The sequence below is a fragment of the Geotrypetes seraphini genome, chromosome 6, assembly GCF_902459505.1.
Source record: "Geotrypetes seraphini chromosome 6, aGeoSer1.1, whole genome shotgun sequence".
Taxonomy (NCBI): Eukaryota; Metazoa; Chordata; class Amphibia; order Gymnophiona; family Dermophiidae; genus Geotrypetes; species Geotrypetes seraphini.
In genome coordinates this window covers 200,000,456-200,024,678 of record NC_047089.1, presented here as the reverse complement: position 1 = coordinate 200,024,678, position 24,223 = coordinate 200,000,456, and the positions used below count along the sequence as shown (strand labels likewise).

The window sequence follows — 24,223 nt, the reverse complement described above, 5'->3', positions numbered from 1 at the left end:
CTTTTATTCATTTAGATGAAGGGGGTTCATGTGAGGACAGGGCTCGCATAAATTACTTTCTCTCTAGAGTTCCACTCTCCTCACTAGCTGTTATCTGTTTTGTAATTTAACTTTTTATTGTTACCTTATGGTTCCCTCAAAATGACTGCCACCTCATATAGTGTTGCGAAGAAACATGAAACCTTGTATCTGTAAATACTATAACACCATAGTCCAACACCACACCAACAGTAGCTTATATATACTTATTGATCTATTCTGTAAGATTGCAAAAACATGTACCCTTTCTCTCCTCCTACCCATGCCAAACATTCAGAAAGAAGAGAGAACCAATGTCTATCCTATCAGCCCTGGCCCCTGCCTTGAATTTCCTGGGCTCCTTCCTGCGGGCTGAAGATCAGGGCCTTTGTCTTCTTTATCTGCTCTTTTTTTCTCCTACTCCTTCTCTCCTACAATTATTTGAATTATTGTAAACCGTTTAGCAGCACTTTGGTGCAATCAGCATATAAGAACATAAGAATAGCCTTACTGGGTCAGACCAATGGTCCATCAAGTCCAATAGCCCGTTCTCACGGTGGCCAATCCAGGTCACTAGTATCTGGTCAAAACCCAAGGAGTAGCAACATTCTATACAGAATCCCAAAGAATAGCAAGATTCTGGAATCTCAAAGAGTAGCAACATTCCAACGTTGAGCTTGTGATGTCATAAAGCCTCATTTCACTGTGCCTCTGAGCCAACCTCATCAGTGATGTTACAATGGCTTGATTGTCCTATACTTGGTACACATAAGAGCATAAGAACATTCATACTGGGTCAGACCAATGGTCAATCAAGCCCAGTAGCTCGCTCTCATGGTGGCCAATCCAGGTCCATAGTATTTGGCCAAAACCCAAGGAGTAGTTTCATTCCATGCTACTGATCCAGGGCAAGCAGTGGCTTCCCCCTTATCTTTCTCAATAACAGACTATGGACTTTTCCTCCAGGAAATTTTCCAAACCTTTCTTAAAACCAGCTATGCTATCTGCTCTTAGCACAACCTCTGGCAACGTGATCCAGAGCTTAACTAATCTCTGAGTGAAAAAATATTTCCTCCTATTGATTTTAAAAGTATTTCCCTGTAACTTCATTGAGTGTCTTCATCATCCTCAAAACCTGACTGCAAAAGTGCGCCATCATCTCAAACTCCCTGCAAGACTCAAGACTGCTCCTAACACGAATGTGCTAATGCCTTCCAGCTCGGCGTCAGCTCACAGTGATCTACTACTGTTAGTGTGGAGCCTTAAGCTTCTGTACGAGTTCTCCATTGCCCCGGTGAACCTTACCTCTGAGGAGTTCCGCTGGCTGCTGTTTTCGTAAGGCTTACTTTTGGGAGGTGTTGGAGGTGGCTTATCCCTGGAAGCAGAGGTTATCAGCCTGTCTGTTGGGAGTGATGGAAAACCTGGTAAAGGCAAAGATATGAGCAGAAACAGGATAAGATGCTGGTTCCAGACAAGGCACACTTTCAAGCCACAGAATCCAACATTTTTTATATATTCTTTTAAGTGTCAAATGTGCTTTAACAACCCAGTCCAAAAGAACTTCTCCACTTCATCAACAGCCAGGAAGGAAATTTCTTGTCATTCTTTTCATGCTGATAAAAGAAAAGCATATAGTACTGAACACCTGGGACTTTCTAGTTCCCAGACATGACAGTAAAGGAGAAAAAGAATGGCATTGCTAACAGAAGTGTCAGTACCAAGCACTATTCTGTAGAACATATGGAGAAAGAGAAGGTCCTCAAGTAAAAGAAAGGCAATCAGAGACTAAGAAAACGTGGCAGAAAAGAAACAGAAATATTCCTAAATGTTTTGAGTGCTAATGGACTGATTACAAGAAAATTTCCAAGTGTATCTTGATGCCTCTATGCATTACACCCTAAGAACCCCAGAAGGAAGCTCTCTTGTGCACAACACAGGCAAGCAATAGCAGTAAATCTGAGAGACTGAAATCATATCCAACATACTATGGCTCATGAGTGAAATTCACTACTGAAATGGCATGCACATAACTAATAGACAAAAATAACGAGCGGGAAGAAAATATGTGTTCAAAATATCATACTACATGAATACTGGCTGATGAACTCCAATGGAAATATGCTATTATAACAAGGAAAATACTTCAAAGACATTTGTATTATGCCTCAGTGTCAATGCAACACATTAGGGCAGGGGTGTCAAAGTCCCTCCTCAAGGGCCGCAATCCGGTCGGGTTTTCAGGATTTCCCCAATGAATATGCATGAGATCTATTAGCATACAATGAAAGCAGTGCATGCAAATAGATTTCATGCATGTTCATTGGGGAAATCCTGAAAACCCGACTGGATTGCAGCCCTCGAGGAGGGACTTTGACACCCCTGCATTAGGGCATTAATTCTCATCATAGTCAAAAAACCTCAAATTTTTGGTAAATTTTTTTTCTTTTCCCTTTCTTCAATTTATTGAACTTTTTCTTATTCTTTTTTACTTATTGCTTTCTTTTATAACATATTATATACCATGAAAATGTTGTCACAAACAGCTTTTTAACAACACAACTAAAATTTACAAAAAAATTTGAGGTTTTGGACCTATGATAAGAATTAACACCCTAACATGTTGCATTGACACCGAGGTCTTTTCCTCATTATAACAGCATATTTTCATTTGTGTTCATCAGCCAGTATTCATGCATATAATTAACCCACTGTCGAACCATGGGGTGGGAGGGGATGTACACAGATGGATCAGGCACTGGTTGGCCGACAGAAAACAAAGGGCTGGAGTGAAGGGCCAATACTCCCACTGGCAGAGGGTCACAAGCGGTGTTCCCCAGGGGTCGGTGCTGGGACCACTGCTGTTCAATATATATATCAATGACTTGGAAATGGGAACGAGGTGTGAAGTTATAAAATTTGCTGATGACACCAAACTCTGCAGCAGAGTTAGGAACACAAAGGAGTGTGAAGACCTGCAAAGGGACCTAAGCAAAGTGGAAGAGTGGGCAAACAAATGGCAAATGTGCTTTAACATAGAAAAATGTAAGGTCATGCATATAGGGAAAAGGAACCCGAGGTACAGCTACAAAATGGGGGGAACATTGCTGGGGGAGAGTAATCTTGAAAAAGACTTGGGCGTGCTAGTGGATACAACCATGAAATCATCAGCGCAATGTGCAGCGGCCTCGAAGAAAGCTAACAGAATGCTGGGCATCATTAAGAAGGGAATTACAACTAGGACGAAGGAAGTCATCATGCCACTTATCGTGCAATGGTGCGCCCGCATCTAGAGTACTGCGTCCAATATTGGTCGCCGTACCTCAAGAAAGACATGGCGATACTTGAGAAGGTCCAGAGAAGAGCTACGAAAATGATAAATGGTATGGAGGACTGTTCATACGGTGACAGGCTGGACAAGCTGAGGCTTAGGGGGGACATGATAGAAACTTTCAAGATCATGAAGGGCATGGAGAAGGTAGACAAGGATAGATTCTTCAAACTACGGGGAACCACAGGCACAAGAGGGCACTCAGAGAAACTGGAAGGGGAGAAGTTTAGAACAAATGCCAGGAGATTCTTCTTCACACAGAGGGTTGTGGACACATGGAACGCGCTCCCGGAGAAAGTGGTCAGGCAGAGTACACTACAGAGATTCAAAGAGGGATTGGATGGATTCCTGAAGGATAGGGGGATTGAGGGATACAGATAAAGGGAAGATAAGAGTATGGAAAGAGTATAGATGAAAACAAGGGGGCTAGGGCTAAATCAAGATAACATGGCAGGTCATGGACCTGATGGGCCGCCGCGGGTGCGGACTGCTGGGCGCGATGGACCTCTGGTCTGACCCAGCAGAGGCAATTCTTATGTTCTTACTTCAACACACTGCTTGCAAACAGTAATTAGCACCAATAAAAATATATAAAAAAATAAAATGTGAATTGAACAGGACACTCAAACTTCAGCTGCTTTTGCATTTGGACTTACTCTTGGTTCTTGATGTTTTCGGCATAGTTGGTGGTGGGCTCAGATGCTGGATTGCTGAGCTTTGCAGCAGCGTCAACCGACTATCCCCCAATGGAAGACTCTTTGGTCTCTGACCTCTGCCTACAGTGCCCTTAGACCCGCCACCCATCCCAAACAAAGAAAGCTTAATTAAAAAAAGCCCAAATCACCCGTTCTCCCAGAAACATCTTACAGACCAAACAAGTAGCTCCTACAAACTCAGACATATGGAATTCTATGATTTCCCAGAAATTAAGAAAGAGCATAACCCCTTCAGTAGAAGGAAGATGTCTTCTTCTCCAGCAGACGACTAGTACCCACAGATAACTAGTCTTGAAGAACGCAAAAGCTGCCTTGATTTTATTTATCTTTGCCTTATGTTTCACAACATCGAAATTAGCAATCCACATTCCATTTCTAGCCAGTTAGCTCAAAAGTGTTTTGCCATCTCTTTTCCCTAACATTATTCTGTTATGTCATTTCAGTTACTGCTAATAGAAATACAACCTAATATATGGTTAATTTCATTCTAGAGATTCTTCTATTGATTATAGGCTGAAAAAAAATGAAGTGCTAACTGCACTACTAGGTAACCCAGTTAGATTAAGATCTTCATCTTGAGCAGTAGTGGCTCATGGCCAGTAGGGGGTGATGTCTATGGGATGGTAATGGAATGGACATCAGGACATGATAGTGCAGTATTTTTGTAGTTTTTCTACAAAAGGGCTGGTTTTTCGTATGATTCTGGGTAACTCTAGTTAGATACAAGCATATGTGTCAGTTAAGGCCACACCCAAATAGAAGCATACGAAAAACGGGTGAATAAAAATCTGAATATGGCCTTAGTCAAGGCCAGAAAAACACACTACAGATTAATATTAAGGGAAAGTATAATAATATTTTTTGTATGTACTTTGCTATTAGGCTAGATAATGAAGGAAATCAGGATATACATGGACTCCATTTTGTTCTCTGTTTTTCTATATCTGCTGTGTCTTGGACTCCATTTTGTGTCAGTGATTCTCTGTCAAGTCTTTGTTCAGGTTTAGCATTGTGGTGTTAATTGATACCAGATGTGCCTCAGGCTGGTTAGAAAAAGTATATTGGATTACGTATCCTAAACTGAGATATAACATTTATGAAATATGAATGACCAAGTTATGAATGTATGGAATGCTTGGGCCCAAGCAAGTATGAATGTGTGGTATGAATGGATTTGTATTAAAAATGAAATGGAAGAATACTAAGGAAAAAATCCTGAATACAATATCTGGAAACAATTAGTCAGAGGCTACAACATGAGGCTGTTAGGTTTCAGGGAGAGGGGGAAAACAGCCCCTCCTTCTCCTCCAGGATAAGGCTTCTGTGTGAAGATCAATGAAATTTGAAACTGTCAGCTCAGGGAGAGCCTTTAGGAATGACAGGCAGGCTGACCAATTTTCAGCACCCTGTTAACAATTGTAGACTCTCTTGAATAATTGGATATGTTATAAAATGTTAATGTATATTCAGACATGAATGTAAACAAACAAACGTAATTTCTGAAACTTTTAAACGTAGAGGAATTTCTTTGTCTAACTTTTAAATACCTCCTTTGTTAATTTTGATTTGCTGACAAACCGATGATTTCACACTGAGCCAAAGGTATATTGGGGTGTTTAAAAATATTGAACTGAGCTTGTTATCAGAAGGCCAGCATTTTGGCAACTATAACGACCTCCGACTAATGCAACTGCTAACGAAATTATGCTTTATTCTTTTGGTTTCATGATTGAAAAATAGAATCAATAAAATTACTTTGGTAACTTTGCATTAGTGTCATTTACCATGTTTTGTTATTTTTTACACCTTGAGTGAAAGCTAGCAGCTTAATTGGCAGCTGCAGCTTTATGAGTGCGCAGGTGTCCAATTCCCATGCTCAAGCTGTAAGATGTTAGGATTAATTTTTTAAAATTTAATCACCAGCCAGCTGATATGTTCTAAGGTTATGGCTGACAAAGTTTTGCTTCTGATACAAAATTACATTACATTACATTACATTACATTAATGACTTCTATTCCGTCCGTACCTTGCAGTTCTAGGCGGATTACAAAAGAAGCTAACTGGACATTTCCAGGAAAATTACAATTTAGGAATTAGGATTACAAAAAGATAACTGGACATTTCCAGGAGATTTACAATTTAGGGAGCTTACCACCCTACCTCCTATTACTCAAAGCATCTCTGAAAAAAAATGTTGAGAGTGCGCAGAAAGAGTCAAATATTGAGAGTGGGCAGAAGGAGGGGTTATATACTAACCATTTCTGAAGTTAGTTCAGCCTCGGGTTGCTTTTCTACAATGACCTGAGATTTGCTAAGGCTCCAGTCTTTTCGCTTGAACTTGGCACTTCGGTTTTCACTGTCATCTTTGATGGGCACATCCTCTGTGCGTGAAACAACTGATGTTCTGCTCTCCATCAGGGGCTCCAAAAGTGATCTACACTCAAGGCAAAGACAAGAAAGTCAACAGGGATGGCTAGTTTTATACTCAAAAACATCCTGGGCAATATTCAACTGGCACGGTCACCATACTAAGTTAAACTTTGGCACCAGCATTGAGAATGTATATTTGGCATTGCAAAAACTAGAACTGTATGCAAATAGAATGCTAAATATATCCAATATAACATCAAATGCATTCAAGATAAATGATACTTATAAGGGAAATTGTTGTAGATTAATACAAACAAGTGGAGAAAAAGACCTCAGTGTCATGTTGGATTTAGTAGAGACACCTAATCCTCCAGACATACCAACTTCAAAAAGTAGTTTGAAGATAAAGACACATCCTTGGTCTTAAAAAACTCTACTCATTAATAATTCTTTACTTGATAACATTTTTTTTCAAACTCAACTAAAGAATTAGTAATGAGTGGAGTTTTTTTAAGACCAAGGATATGTCTTCATCTTCAAACTACTTTTTAAAGTTGGTATGTCTGGAGGATTAGGTGTCTCTACTAAATCCAACATGACACTGAGGTATTTTTCTCCACTTGTTTGTATTAATCTACAGTGATTTCCCTTATAAGTATCGTTTGTCTTGAATGCATTTGATGTTATATTGGATATATTTAGCATTCTATTTGCATTCTTGAATGCATTTGATGTAACAGCTCTCCCTCCGTATTCATGGGGGTTAGGTGCAGAGCCGGCCCACGAATAGGGAAAAATCGTGAATAAGTTTTTGAGCCGGCTCCCCAAAACTCCGCCTCCCTCCTGTGTCCTTACCTGGTCGTCTAGCGTGACGCGGAGCAGAAGAAATCTTCCTATGCTCCTGCTCCGTGCAGAGCCGTGATCAAAATGGCTGCCGTGAGTTCCCATTGTAGTCTCAAGACTACAACAGGAACTCACAGCAGCCATCTTGATGACGGCTCTGCATGGGGCAGGAGCGTAGGATGATCGATCCTGCCCCTCGTCGCTGCTAGACCACCAGGTGAGGTCCACGGAGGTTCGAGCAACCTACAAAAAGAAGTGAAAAGAAGAAAAACAAAAAATCACGATTATCAAATTTGCGTGTAGGGAAACCGTGAATCCGGAGGGAGAGCTGTATATTGGATATTTGGTATTGCAATCCATATAGGATCAGGATTTCTATATTTCAAGAAATGGACACTGTTGGAGACAGGATGCTGGGCCTCAAAGACCACTGGTCTGTCACCTCTTATGTTCTTATGATGCTTTTCTGGACACATGAATGTTATTCTGTGAATTTTTTGTATATTTCAGTTATGTAAAAGATATCTAATAGCATAAACATTAATGTAACATCATCGGCATACACTGCAGTGTAATGTATAAGATCATTCACATAAAGGTGGATATTCGGAAGGACGTACAAATTAGAATTGAGATATTCAGGTTGAAGTTCCACTACTATTTTAGGACAAGATTTGCTGAGAAGGAGACTGTTCTAGAACACATTGAGAAGTGGACATTTATGCACTAGTTATTGACGGTGGGAGCATCCATTTTAAAAACACACCCATCTAAAATACCAATGGGATTTAAATAAGCACATAATGGCCATGATTCTATAAAAAAGTGCCTACAGTTAGGTGCCTAGATTGGCACTCCTAGCCAATCTAGGTGCCTAACTTAATTTTTTTAATTGGCTCAGTCGGCACTGTTAATTGAACAGCACCATTGAAAACCAATTTAAACAAATTTAATTTGTCAGTAAGAGCCTTGGTAGGCGTCTACACCAAGGAGCCTACTGGCACCTACAGGGAAAGTAGGCATGATTAGGAGTGGAGTTTGGGTGTGGACCGAGTTAGGCACCAGCAGGTGTCTAAGTTAGGTGCTGGTGGGTATGATTCTACGAAGAGCGGTTCGTGGTCCCGGTCATTTGCGGTATTTTATGACTGCAAATGACCGGGCAGGAGAGGCAGGAGACAGCAGCTGGAGAGGCAGCAGTGGGCAGCCGGAACGCCGGTGAGTGAAGGAAATCACTTGCTGTATGCTCCGACCGCCTCTTCCTGTACTAAGGTCGGGCTTTACCAATCAGGATCTGCGTGTCAAAGCAGCTCCTGATTGGTAAGACCCGACTTTAGTACAGGAAGAGGCGGTCAGAGCATACAGCGAGTGATTTCCTTCACTCACCGGTGCTCCAGTTGCCCTCTCCTGTCTCCCCTGCCTAAAAACCGTATTTGCGTTTTTTTTTAATTCACGGGGGTTCCTGGAACGGAACCCCCGTGAACTTCAGGGGAGTACTGCATTCTGAAATAGCAGCATACAAATGTATGTCAGCCATTTTAGAAACATACTGTATTTTCTTGTATATACCCTGTGGGTAATATATGATTTTACATTTTGAAGGAGCATATAGCGGATTATACTTGAGTGCGGGAAATACAAGCTTTTACATGCAGAATGGTGATTTTAAACATTTATTTATTTCTTTATTAAAAAATTTTATATACCGCATACAACTATGCGGTTTCCAAATGACATACATAGAATCTTGTTTCCCTCCGATTGTCACGTATAACAGACATATCAAGACAACATCGTTAATAATCCCTGTTATAATGGGGATAGAGCACAAATATGATCAGTTCAGAAGTACAAACAAGCTTTAAATCATACTTCGATGTCAGAAAAATTCTAGAAGGCGATTATCAACTGAAATACATCTTAGCATAAGAAGCCATTAGCAAACAAAGTGAGTTTTCAGCATTTTCTTAAAATTCATCCTCCCCATACAAAACCGCAGGATACCAGGCAAGGCATTCCATAGTTGTACAGCAGCCACAGATATCATTGATGCTCCGATCCTAGCTATGCATAGTCGACATTCTACCCATAAAAACACAACTCCTCAACACATATTTTTAAATGTTTCAAGTTGTTCTATTTCTGCATTCACAATAATACAAATGGAAAGGAAACAAAATGTATTTGTCCTCATGACACTGGTCAATATATTTTTTAATTTTCAAAGTACTGGTCTATAGAACAATTAACAAACCAAAACCGTACTTACCATGGGTTATACACGGGTGCAGGTTATATACAGGTGTGGGGTATATATGAGAAAATATGGTATATGTATAGTTTTCCAATGCAGTGCCAGTATCCCTTTCCAGTTTCTTTTTTGGTGGGGGAAATCAACCACTGGAGGATTAAGGAGGCAATATCCCTTAATCCCTTCACAGTGAGCTGCCACTCAATAGAAGTACTTCCAAACAAACCTAGACATAAAATTTACATCTGGCAAGAGGGTAATATTACAGATGTGCATATTCTGCATATTGAGATTTAAAGGTACATGCAATATACACATAAATGCCAGTTTATACACCTCTACAATACGAATAACACTTCTAAAATAAGCACCACAGTTTCATAGTTAGGTTGGATGGAGTTGGATGAAGTCCTAAATGCTATCAAATTCCATCTAACATTAAGAGAAAGCTTTGCTAACACAAAAGCAGGAGGAAAGAGAAAGAAAATTAATTCATTACCAGCTACCCCCACTGATATCAACAAGCTGAAATATATATTTTCTTCCCGAGAACAGAGTTTGTACAACACATAGCAAAGATCCAGCTACAAAGTAAATAGAGAAAACCTTCGCCTCTAATGAGCAATGACTGAAAAGCCATAGGAACTATTTAATATCATTATATGCTGGCATTAGGAGAGAACAACAATAAACACTGGTACAGAGATCTCAGCTAGTAAGCCACACCAACCCCTTACTGGCAAAAGCAATACAGGAAAGTAGATGGTGTACACAAGACAATTACACAAGGAGAATAGTTCTATGCAAGAATACCACCAGGAAGGTTTCAAACCACAAGTGCCTGACTACAATGCAATATGGTTTGAAGACAACAGCCCTACAATTTGCGAATATCAAATCTGCCCTTTTATTTTCTGAAGGCACATGTGACCCACAATGGACCATTCTAAGTACAGTCAAGTCACTGACCCATCGGATCCTGGTCTGGATGAGGAGGAGGTGCTGTCAGATGATGTGGATGAGGAAGACACCACTGATGAAGCCATGGAGGTGGTGGAGAGCCTGCGGAGGGTGGAGGACATGATGTAGGGTAATACCATTGATCCCGACCTGCTCTGTTTCCTTTCTGTCAGCAAAGGTGGCTGCACACAACATAAAACCAGGTCAACAGAAGAATTCTGGCAGCATACAGGTCAGAAACCCCAGACAACAATGAGTGGCTTGTGTGGTGCAGTGGTTAGGGCTAGCCTCAGCACCCTGGGGTTGTGGGTTCAAATCCTACGCTGCTCCCTGTGACCCTGGGCAAGTCACTTAATCCCCCACTGCCTCAGGTACATTAGACAGAGTGTGAGCTTGCCTGGACAGAGAGAGGGAAAAATGCTTGAGTACTTGCATGTAAACCACTTAAGGTATAAATGGTATATAAATACTTAAATACGAGGGTCATTTCATAAATAATGCACACAATTTTTTAAAATTTACATTTTTTTTTCCAAGTATTTCTTTACTATCCTTCAATATAATCTCCCTGCTTTGCAATGACCAAGTCCCAACATCCGGGAAGCTTCATTATTCCATCCAAGACATCGTTTTTGTTCAGTTGCCAAATGGCTCGGGTACTGGCGGAAAAAACCTCTTCCAGAGATGCAAAACGATGTCTACGCATAGGTTGTTTCAACTTTGGAAAAAGGTCGAAGTCTGGTGGACTCATGTCTGGACTGTAGGGAGCATGAGGTAACACCTTCCAGCCGTATTTGTATAGTTTTTCAATGACGACATTTCCTATGTGCAGGCGAGCGTAGTCGTGAAGAATGAGTGGCCCAGTCAAGAGCAACTGAGGTTGGGTTTTGTGCATTTTTTGCAAAAAATCACGATAATACACTGCTGTGACACTTCTTCCACATGGAACTTTATCTGTAATGATGATGCCTTCAAATCATAAGCAAAAATTTTGACTTTTGATTGAGTTCGTCAAAATTTTTTTGGCCGTGGGGAAGTTGGAGCTCTCCACTCATCATTGTAAAACTACACAAATACGGTTGGGAGGTATTACTTCATGCTCCCTACAGTCCAGACATGAGTCCACCAGACTTCAACCTTTTTCCAAAGTTGAAACAACCTATGAGTGGACATCATTTTGCATCTCTGGAAGAGCTTTTTTCCACCGGTACCTGAGCCATTCGGCAACTGAACAAAAATGGTATCTTGGATGGAATAATGAAGCTTCCCAGATGTTAGCACTCGGTCATTACAAAGCAGGAAGACTATATTAAAGGATTGTAAAGAAATACTTGGAAAAAAAAAACATGTAAATAAAAAAAAAAAAAAATAGTGTGCATTATTTATGAAATGACCCTTGTAAATAAATCTGTGGGAGGTACTCCTGCCTACTGTAGAAGGGGTTACTTGGAGAAAACACAAACTTGGGGAATACTTTATAAATCTTATGAGATTCTGTGGAAAGTGGGAATATTACCTACTATCACTCGTTTCCTCTAAGCACAACGCATGAACAATCGCTCATACATTTTACATGGCCGTTAAATAGTTGCTCATAAAAATATTGACCCAACCTTCAAACAAAATTAAACTAAACTAAATCAATTATCATGTGTGTATGATGAGGTGACAGGTCAAAAGCGCGCAAGACAATTGCATGATGATTTTTTTGTGCTATATGCATTTCCATTGCTAATACTGGCATCAAAAATTCACACCCAAAAAAATTTGCACACATCTGGCCATTCCTTAGTGATCCAAATTGTAGGATGGAAAAATAGTTTGTTCAACTATTCATGCAACATGCAACAATTGGCGAACAAACCGATTGCAGATAGTACTTATAACAAGACCTCAAACACCCAAGACACTACTTGATTTATTTTGTGTCCTTACTGGGGTGACGTGTTCATCATCGGTCTTGTTTAATTTATAATGCAGGCAATATACTAATACATCAATATGGTGCTATGAAAGATTTTAAGAAGAGCACTTAACTTATGCACAGACTTATGCCTGCTCTATTTTTGGAATAATTGATCGTGCCTAAGTTGTAGATGAATTTTTGTTATGCTCCTACTAGGTTCACTGCTTAGTTTTTCACAATTGCAAAATAAATTTGGCTTAAATAAATCACAATATTTTAAATGGATGCAATTGAAGCAGGCCATTCAGGTAGGGTTCCCTGAATGGAAAAAATCTTAATACTCAATATAGTCTGCAGGTTTTATGTTTCCAGGCGGATTTCTTGGGTCACCAAGCCGCAAAATGGTACAAATTGATATATGGATTTTTAAATAAAAAAAAGAAAACCGGTCTTAGGGATATTTGGAGTATTGAGATTGGACAGACAATTTCTGCGTCTCAATGGCCACGATTTTGGTCCTGGAGATTAAGATCTACAAAGTCAGCATCTATGAGTCAAACATGGATGTTTTTATTACATAGAGTGTTATGGACCCCTACGCGCCTGCAAAAGATAGATAATACTAGATCCAATAGATGCTGGCATTGTAAAATAGAAATAGGGACGTTAGATCACTTAATTTTTTTTTGTACCTGTGTAAATGCATTTTGGAAACTAATTTGGCCCCAAATTAACAAATTACTAGAAAATCATGTAGGAATCTCATATGACACCGTATTATTTGGAACTGCTATGAGAACTCAGAGTCCGATCTCAGTAAACAATAATAAGCTGCTATTAATATTGACAGGAGTCGCCATGCAACAAATCACTCAAAATTGGAAAGACTATACCAAATTAAATTATACGTTCTGGTGGAACTCTGTCTGTCATATCTACAAAATGGAAAAAGTATTAGCATTACAACATGGGAATTTTCATAATTTCAAAAAAATTTGGCAACCATTGACTAATTATTCTAATGATTAGACTTCTTAGCACAATTACAATACTTATATAGGATTGGGGTGGGATATGTATAATTTTTAGAATCATTAATTGTAAAATGGGGAGGGATATATAACTTTTGATTATATATAATTTATAATATATACTGTTTATAAATTAAGTTGTATTAATGATAGATACAATGATATATAGTAATTAATTATATTACTTGAGATTCAATTATTGTAAAAATTGAAAATTTAATAAATAAAATAAAAAAAAAAAAAATAAAAAAAAAATTATAATGCAGGCAATATACTAATACATCAATATGGTGCTATGAAAGATTTTAAGAAGAGCACTTAACTTATGCACAGACTTATGCCTGCTCTATTTTTGGAATAATTGATCGTGCCTAAGTTGTAGATGAATTTTTGTTATGCTCCTACTAGGTATCTAGATATAGAATTGGTTTGAAAATGCTGCAAGTAGCAGGCACCACTGAAGGAACACACCACAGTGAACTGCCCCTTTGGAAGCTCTATTGGGAATAAATGGGAGTACAGATTCTATCATTTGGCATGAAAATTGATAGTGGCGTGCTCACCTCTATTTCTGCTCTTGGCGAAAGACAGAATTAGGGATGGAGGATGTGTCAGGGTGTTTTTGTATTTGTTGACATTTTATAATTATTTGGATATATTATTTTCTTGCATTTTTATTATTAAGCTGTGAACTACTCTTGCGTTCTCTTTTGAAGAAGAATGGTATCTAAATACAAAATATAAGAAGCCGGTGCAGTGACTGGAATAAGTTAAACATCGATGCTGAATATCAGTGCTAAATGGATAATTTTTTTAACTCACCCTCACTCTACTCCAAACCTGGTCCCTTGTTATACAGATAGAATCAAACTCATTTGATATATATTCAGCCCATAGTATTTGTGTAAATTCTGAAAATTTACAGGTATGGATAGTAAAATTATATGTTCACCAGATATCAGTGTGCATACAACTTCTTTTGAATATCAGGTCAAAGGTTGGATTCTACTAATGCACTCAAGCAGCAGATCCTCTGACCAGCTCAGCTAAAGCATCTGCTTCCAGAAAAATATGGATTGAGACAAACAGGGAGGTTGTGATTGGTGGACAACTGAGGAGCAAAGGCCATCATCAGCATAGGTGGAGGAAAGTGGATACAAGAAATATGGCATGCGGATTGAGACAAACAGGGAGGTTGTGATTGGTGGACAACTGAGGAGCAAAGGCCATCATCAGCATAGGGGGAGGAAAGTGGATACAAGAAATATGGCATGCACCAAAGACCAAGAGATGCCCAAATGTGGAGGACACCTGGTTTAAGAACAGATTGCAATATTATGTTTGGGCAGCTGGATGATGGGGAATAATCAATGGCTTCCTAAATGAAGGCAAGCAGGAGGGGAGGTGAATGAGCTCTGCGAGACAACATTTGCCCATGGTATAGTCACTGCCATTTACCAGAGTTATGACACCATAGAGTTTCTCCACTTTCCACTTCAGGTCTCGGAAGCACATGGAGAGTTTTTGGTGCAGTGGTCTGAGTTGCTCTGTCAGTTTCTCTCCATGAATTCGAATCCCTTCAGCCAGCAAAGGCATCTGAAAGAATAAAGAACATCTCTAACACCTTCACACACAGCTGGCTCAGGCCTGGATGCCCTAAACTCACCGTGTGTCTAACGATCATAGCTAAACCAGTTGAACCGGTTTAGTGTTGACAGAATTTATCATCTGATGTACACAATGGCTCACCTCACGCTTTTCCATGTGTTCGTTGCAGCCTCCGACTCTGCTATGCAAATGACCTCATTAGTATTAAAACCAGCAAACCGATCAATGCCCTAACATTGCTTCACAATGCACAAAATATAATGCAGACTTCTAACAATCCGAAATAACCGATAGGTATAGACCAGTTGCAAGTGTGTTACCGACAGGTCTGCCATGAAATCAGAATATAAAATTTATCATCATACATGGGGAAGGCCATATACTCATGTGTTATAGGCATGTTTTAAGATCGTATGTTGAAGGCGCATCTTATGCGCACTCATTAAAAGCATAAAGTTAAAAGGAGGAAGCATATGAGGGAGAGTTGAAAAGATGTGCCCCCGATCCAAGATGGTGGATTAACTGTTTGGCCGAGTGTTCCACTTCAGAGTGCTCATCTAAACTTGTTTCCTTTTTTCAAATACCTGCAACATGCCGAAGCGGAGAGGGCGCAGTGCCAGTGGAGCCTCGCGGCGTTCGGGCCCGGCCGGTCTCGGCAACATAGACGAGCTCCTGCGCCGAATACAGGACATCATGGGAGTGTTGGCACGCCTGCTGGAGATGCGCCGGGGCGAGACGGAGGCGTTCTCCTTGGACTTAGAAACCACCTTGAGCCTTGACGCTGGAGTGCCTCCCCCTCCTCCCCGGATTGCCAGCTCCCCGCGGGTGGAGGGGCTATCGGAAGTCGACGAGGGACTCTCCCCCGAGGCTAACAGGAGCATAGAGAGGAGTTTGGAGTTGGAATCCCTGTATCCACAGGGCATTCCTTCAGAATCTGGGGATTTGCCAGCACCACGACCTGTTTGTGAGCAGGAGAGCAGCAGCCAAGAGGAAACCTCAGTTGGTGAGAACATTGACTTTTTTTTCCTAAAAAAACCTTTCCTTTACATTAAAGATACCCCAAGAGGTAACTCTTGAAGCTATTTGGGACCTTGTGGCGGATTTAGCTAAAACAATTAAACCTCAGTTCTCACAGTTAGAGCATAAAATTACTACTCAAGAAAATGAAATTAAGAATATCAAAGTTGATCTACAAAACTTGGAAAATTCAACATTAAATTCTTCCCAAGAAATGAAAGTTAACAAACAAATTACAGAAACACTGGTGAGAGATAATATCAACTTAAGGAGAAAATTGGAATCTTTAGAAAACTTTTCCCGCAATAACAACCTTAGACTAATTAATTTTCCCAGAGTTGCTTCAGCAACTCCGAGACATGCTGAAACGTTATATGACGGAGGTGTTAGAAATTACTGAAGATCTGTTACCGCCATTCACCCAAGTGTATTATTTACCTATTAAAAAAGAAGAAAAGCTAAAGGAAGATGATCAACAATTGCTTCATATTTCTACAATGCTGGAACTTTCAGACACGGAAGTCACAAAGCGGCAACCATTTTTCTTACAGTTGCCTTAGCACCGGATAAGAATTGGCTATTAAGACTTTTCTTTAAAAATAGACAGAAAGAATTTCTAGGGTATAAAATACAAATGTATCCAGATCTGTCACGAGACACACAAAAACGTTGTCGTGAATTTTTGTTGTTAAAGCCAGGTGTTATAGCTCTTGGGGCGACTTACTTTCTTCGTCACCCATGTAAATGCGTGATAGTCTACCAAATGCAAAAATATGTTTTCTTTGATCCTAGCCAACTGACAACCTTCTTGTCAGCCGCTCGACTGAAAATAGGAGGAGGAATCTGAAGTACTCTTAGATTGTTTGATCTCCTGTCTCAGCCAACATAATTGCTAGTTTCTTATTCCTATCTCTTTGTTAAATTCTCGTTGATTCTACATCTTGGACCCATATTGAGGACTTGAGTTAAAGTTAAGATATATTGGGTTACTAGATTATAATTTGTATTGTATTTTATTTCCTGACTAAATTTATCTTTCTGTACAAGTGGATACTTGATATGTTATTGAAAAATGATAAATAAATAATAATAATTAAAAAATGCTGTCTATGACGTCCATTGGCTGCTACTTGCTCTTCAGCTGTGGATGTCTTTAGCGCGCGCCTATGACACGCCACGCCTATGACTGATACTCATGCATGCCTATGTAACTTTCCTTGGCACATGTGTACATTTGTGCTTATATTCAGTACTTGTGTTTAAGTTGCTTTCTAAACAACCAGTCAGATAGGATTATGGCGAACCTCTGCAAAACTCATTTGCACATGAAGCTGTTTGAACATTGATTGGCATTTTAAAATCGGACAATTTATCGGCTCCGCAGCAACCCACTCGATTTTAACTATGATTTTAGTGCATCCGGGCCTCAATCTGTAGACAGAATTCATTCATGTACCCTTCCTGTCATACCACCTCTACAAATATGAATCTCCTGGACACAAGTCGACACAAGTAGCCTTCAGCCTGGAAGTTTTGTTTTTGTACTTTAAATTCTGAGACAAGGCTAGGGAGGAATGTACTCAGGTGGTTTTAAAAAAGAAATAATATTTATTTATTAGGATATATTTCATTCTTTAAAAAAAAATTCACCCAAGGTGGGATACAGCAAGATCAATCTGGACATAGGCAATAGACAATTTCAGCAGAAAAAATATTCAAGTAACAGTGCATATGGCATAGTATGCTACTTACATGTCAACATAATATTCAATAAAACACCTTGATAGACAGCATAGGGGTATTAGTGGGGGTGCCTCTTACATTACCTTGTCTTTCTGAACCCTCCCCCAATTAGTTCCTCTTCTCTTCCTCCCAACTTATAATGTTCTACATCCCTCTTTGAATGCCAGGACTGATCATATTTACTTATTGTTATAAATATAAAACAGGCCTGCCCATTCATACCTGCAAAGCAATTAATTGCTTCAGTTTTTCTATTTTCTCTTGGTCTTCATGGTGCTCTTGGATGTATTTCTCTGTGAAAAAGGCCTGGAAGCAAATGTAAGAAGATTGACAGACATCAAAACACCACCTTATTTATTCTAATCTTTTACAATTTCCTAGCCTCTCCACTTAAAACTAATTGTCCCTCTTCCTGGCTGGGAGTTAGACTAGAACTCCCTTCGTGACTGAATCATTTGAGTGCCAGCTGGGGGTCACCCTTGCCTCTTTATTCAACCTGAAACAACAAACAAAGACAAACTACTCCACCAGACTATCTGCAAGACAAACATCAAAAGTGGAGTGGGTATATAATTCTCATTGAGTATACCTAAAAAATTTACTAATTTTAATTAATTTTTAAATAACCTGTGTTGGTGAAAATAAGAAACCTAGCACTCATACAAATTCATTGTGTCAGGCTTTATGTACTACTTCCTCACCGGATTTTCCATACTTTGCTATTAAATTTATAAATACTTTTTTCCACCTTAGTGTATAAATAGTTTAAATACTTAGCTTAAAACTTGTGGTCATGCTTTCAGGGATTTATACTGCCAACATTATTTCACCCGAAGGGGTTTTATCAAGACACCATATCCCTTTCTAAAGCTTAATGCCGCTGTACCCAACCACTGAATAGTTAATTCAAAACTATTCAGTGGTCGGGTACAGTGGCGTTAAGCTTTAGAAAGAGATATGGTGCCTTGATAAAACCCCTTCGGGTGAAACATGTTGGCGGTATAAATCCTTGAAAGCATGACCACAAGTTTTAAGCTAAGTATTTAAACTATTTATACACTAAGGTGGAAAAAAGTATTTATAAATTTAATAGCAAAGTATGGAAAATCTGGTGAGAGAGTAGTACATAAAGCCTGACGCAATGAATTTGTATGAGTGCTAGGTGGTACTTCTGAGGATCTATAAACGATGTATTACTCACTGGGAAGAGATAGGAGGGGTAAGAGAATATATACCTTTCCAATCTGAAGTATAGAAAAACTCCCAGCCATCCCTTGGGAAAAGCTTAGAATCCAATATTAGCTGTGAATAAAATCACATATATTGTAGACTTGTAAGCGCTATAATAACAGTGCATCTGTAATGGCCATAAAATGGAAAGTAGTAGACCTTAAAAACATATGATTTTTTTTTTTTATTGGAAAGGAAAGAGGATGGGACTTGATATACTGCCTTTCTGTGGTTTTAATCAAAGCAGTTTACATATTATATACAGGCACTTATTTTGTACCTAGGGTAATGAAGGGTTAAGTGACTTATCCAGAGTTACAATGTACTGTAGTGGGAATGAACCCAGTTCTCCTGGTTCTCAGGCCACTGCACTAACCATTAGCCTATTCTTCTACTCCTCCTCTATGGAGTCATTGGAACACATGGATCCCAAAGATGGAGGTCAGTAAGAAGATGGAGATACCCGACAGCAGTGGCATACATGAAGCAATATGAGCACATGGCCTAAGAGATGATCAAATGTTCCGCTGGGGATCTGAGGGACTTAAAGAGGAGATCAGCAGCATCAAGGCCAAGATTTATGTTGGCCTGGAGGAACTGTGTGTCAACATTAATGAAACAGGATAATGAGCCTGGAAGCAAAAATGATGACACTGTGGGCTTTGTAACACTTTTTTATACATCAGAATGAGGACATGCCCCTCAAACTAGAATACATAGAGAACTGAACAAGAAGAAATAACCTTGGAGTATGGGGTATTCCCCAAGGCAACTAAGGAATGCAGTAGCCTGGAGGTGATGGAAACTATGGGTCATAAAATTTCTAGTTGCTGCTGGGAATTTGAGAAGGTGCATCGGTTCTGGGGCCCCATGATAAGAAAAGGCCTAGTGATCTTATTGCTTGCTTCTCTGGATGTACTTCTTGGACAGGAAGAACATTTTACAGACAGACGGACAAGTTAGATGTGTGAAGTAGGATGGCCATAAGGTGAAAATATTTGCTTACTGCCTACAGGATGCAAATGTGTGGTATAGATGGCTATTTCCTTTTGGTTTAGAATTTACTACCAAGGGTGAAAAAACAAAAAAACATATGGTAAAGGAAGAGGAGGAGATTCTTTGAGAGGCTAGCTCAGGATGACCAAGCACCACCAAGCAAGAGTGCTCACAACAGGGCTCCGCAATGGCAGCGAGGGGAAAAGAAGGAATCGGAGGCAGTCAAGGGGTCAAAACTAACCTGAGACTGGAGCATGGCATGAAAAAGGGAAGACAAGGACTTTGACATGAGAAGATCCGATTCTGTGGCCATGTTTTAAAGTTCTGAATAAAATATTTCTCCTGGTAATAATTGGATGCTGCTAACACCGCTGTGAAAAGGAATAGGCAGTATGGGTATTATAAGGGTCTTGGGGTATTATAAGGGTCTTGGGGTATTATAAGGGTCTTGGGGTAGACTGGTTAGGCATGAAGAGTAGGGAGAGTTCCAGGATGCGACAAGAAGGAGCAAGTAAGTTTAGAGCATGTTGTGTATGTATATGGCATGTTTTGTTAGGGGATTTCCAGAGCCATTTTTTTCAGTCATTTCCCTTGACACATTTGCTTGGAACATCTTCAGAGACATGTCTGGGACATTTTGTGCTTGGCATTTCTGGCTACAAACACTAGCCCCAAAGCCCACACTGAGCCTGAGTCTATAGTCCTCTACACTCCAGCATTTCCCTGGAAGTGAGCAAGGTGGGTCCCTGTGCTGCTCCTGTGCCTTTAACAGATCTTTGTCTCTGATGACCAACAGCTGTATCAGATCGCTGTGATTATCTACATGCTTATCTTTAAATTGGTCTCTGATTGTCATCTGATGAACAACAGCTGCACCCAAATGTCTACCTTGGCTGACTTATTACCTGCAAATAATGAAGAGATAAGAATCTGATTCTATCTGTTCCAGGGTGTCTGAGTGGGTTTGTCTGCAATTAGCAGGGTAGGGACACAAAGTGCAGCAAGCTGTTGCTAGCAGTGTAAAGCACTGACCTTCTCATAGTTGGACAGTCCACCCATAACAGCAGGGTCTACAATGCCATTCAGCAATAAGGAGAGAGGATGGACAGGCAGGGTGCGATCGTAGGCATGCTGCTGCACAATGTTACTTATCTTCTCATTGGTGGATTCCATCGTCTCAATGGCATTCTCCAAGGGACTAATCTCCTCCTAGAGAGGAAAGAGCAAACATCACATTCATAAAAAACATCCAAAGGTATAAAATACAAATCTAAACAAATGAAAAAGACAAAATGGCTGCAAGGACAAAGAAGATTTTTTTTTTCTTTGAATCAATATGCCATATATATTTGAATATAAATCAAGGTAAACTTTTCCCCTCCAAAAAGGGGAAAAATGTTGACTTGAATATACAAACTGAACTCACATTAGACTGACAAAGTGACTGTGGGAGTGAGTGGCCTTGTGGTTAGAGCTGATGCCTCAGCACCCTAAGGTTATGATTGTAAGTTCAATCCCAGCCTGCTCCCTGTGACTCTGGGCAAGACACTTAATCCCTCTTTCAGCCCAGGTACCACAGTTAGATTGTGAGCCTACCAGGACAGATAGGGAAATATGTAAGAGTACCTGATTACTATTCAATGTAACTACTTTGGGTGAATCTCTTCAAGAGAAGGCAGTAAATAAACATAGCAACCACTGTGAGAACTCGTCAGCCATTTTGAATAGTGATACTATACGGTGCAGGAGCTTTTTTTTTTTGTACCCAAAATCTAGGTTTATATTCAAGTGAGACTACATGGGGCAGGAGCATTTTTTTGGCCCCAAAATTTAGGTTTATACTCGAGTATATACAGTACTCATATTTTTATTAATATAGACAATAGTAATAAAGCTCAACATATAACAGACTGGGACCCCCAACCATAATCAGCAAGCAAATTACAAATACAATGTCAGAACCCAGCCTCTAATACAAAACAACCGAACCCCCACCCCTTCCCATGATCAACCCCTACTCCCATTCAAGCAAGATCTCAATTAGAACCAAAAATAATAGGTCAGCCAAGGGACCTTCAGGTCAACCTGTATTCCCATTGGGGTCCCTCCCTGACATAGAAAACTTTTAAAAACCTAAAGGCGTATAACCCAGTAGTATATATCACAATTGCAAAAAATAGTGTAAAATACTACTTATATGAAACAATACACATCAGTATTGTTAAGTCCTTATCATTTTGCCAAAATAGACATGTATTGAGATTTTACTATAAAGACTCCGCCAGTGAAGACTACTAAACAAAGCAGATAAGTTTTTGTGGTCTAGTTTTTCAAATCTGAATAATGCACACAGTATTTGAAAAAGATTTATTGAAAGAATATCACAACTATAGTGATTTGTTTTAAGTTAAACATTAAAATTTATTAAAATAAGCCAAAAAAAGTAGCACTTTAAATAGGTATATAGTGGCCAATGATTGGAGCAGGAGCATTGTAACTACGTGGATTGTTTCGTAGGCTCCATTTCTGAGGCCTTGTAGTAGGTCCTGGATGATAAGGACTTAACAATACTGATGTGTATTGTTTCATATAAGTAGTATTTTACACTATTTTTTGCAATAGAAAACTTTTAACCAGTTCTATGAGAGAGTTGGTTTAAATTCTCTTCCAACACACTCTGGGGCATTAAGGCCCATTTCCCACCTAGAAAGGCAGATCTACTAAGCCCAGAATGCTCTGAAGAATATTAATAAAATCAAGGACTATTATGAAATGTAGCTGTATTCTTAACATCATATATTTAAAGTCTATTCGCTATTAAAATAGACAGCACTGTATAGTTGAAGGAGCACAGCTTTCACATCAGATTATCATAGGTGAATGGCATTAGCAAGAGTGCAATCAATCAAATTATTTCCATATTAATTCCATATTCCAGGTTAATGTTACACTGCACAATATTGTCCATTTAAAATGGAGGGAACTATATTAAATTTAGTTGTGATGTCATCACTGTAAGCTCATTAGAAAACAATTTCTTCTTCTTGGCATTGCTTGTTTTGAGTGTTAAAAAAAAGTAAGCCAAAACTCTTATTTTCATGAGCTTATACTGAAATAATGCATTATATGCTTCATAGAAAACAAAATAGTCATCTCCATGTTACCTGGAGGGTTTGTCATATGTAAAGTCTTTCAAAATAGAAAGCAATTGTGGTTTCCTGGAGAAGCCATGTTCCTGCTGTACTCCCCAATAAACATGCTGAAGGTGGCTCTCCTTCATAAAAATTACCCACAAATTTCCAACAATCTTAGGGAATACCCTTTTGCAACAAAGCTGCATGAGAAAGACTTACAGTTGAAAAGTTCTTGACTTCAAACCACTTTAGGATTCCCGGGAACTTGTATGCAGTGGTATAGGTTGCCCTCTCAATCCACATTGTCTGTCAGGAACATAACATTATGCAGAGATTCCATTTTAGTCAGACTAAGCAGCTCAAGGGAGTCAATGGAGAGTTGAGAACCCCTAATCTTCCAGGCCACCAGTTCAAATTTGGCTCAAACTTATAGTGACTAAAAGCTGCTAGGCATCCTTTGTCAAATGAGGTACTGATCTATGTCTGGTCCCTTGAGGACGCACATCTATGCTGCTGAAACCACCATTTGGCATAAGCTGGCACCTATGTTGGCAGTTTCAGCATAGATGCCAAGGATTACATGGGCATAAGGACTCCATTACCCTCTCACCATGTAATGGCCTATAAAGGCCATGTATAGTCAGATTGTGAATAATGACTCCATGGGACCATCATAACATGAAAAAATATGCAAAGACTCTCCACAGCTGAATCTGGACTGGGACACTACAAATCCTATGTATTCTTCAGTTACTTGATCACATGGGGCACTGGCAGATGGAGTTCCTGAGGGCAGAGTATGTGAGAACTGAGGAAGGGTCATGCTGGAGAAAGAGAAAAGAAAAGAAATAATAGAAAGTGGAGAGTTTAAAGAATTCTGCCTTATCTGTGTTTGCTTTTTCCTTTTATCTCTCTGTGATATGAGCTTTTGCTCTGGAGTTTGAATAGAGTCTTCTGTGTGATATGAACTGGTGCTGTGAAAGACAGGGATAGAGAAACCCTGGTAGTGTTTCTTGCAAGTGGTGATAATGTGATATAGTGGATTAACACTGAGATAACTCTCTAATGATAAAT

General features: G+C 39.5%; 1 protein-coding gene across 3 annotated transcripts in view; it reads right to left on the bottom strand.

The window, feature by feature from the left end:
• Positions 1-24,223, bottom strand: part of DOCK5 (dedicator of cytokinesis 5) — a 271,412-nt gene that overhangs the window by 2,126 nt on the left and 245,063 nt on the right. For all 3 annotated transcript variants that reach the window (XM_033950084.1, XM_033950083.1, XM_033950082.1), the window contains 8 exons: positions 23,369-23,455; positions 21,048-21,224; positions 18,012-18,095; positions 14,880-15,017; positions 10,494-10,666; positions 6,320-6,497; positions 4,003-4,132; positions 1,324-1,439 (listed from right to left, as the gene is read on the bottom strand). In XM_033950084.1, coding sequence (XP_033805975.1) covers positions 1,324-1,439; positions 4,003-4,132; positions 6,320-6,497; positions 10,494-10,666; positions 14,880-15,017; positions 18,012-18,095; positions 21,048-21,224; positions 23,369-23,455 — 1,083 coding nt within the window. The remainder of the gene's footprint in view (positions 1-1,323; positions 1,440-4,002; positions 4,133-6,319; positions 6,498-10,493; positions 10,667-14,879; positions 15,018-18,011; positions 18,096-21,047; positions 21,225-23,368; positions 23,456-24,223) is intronic.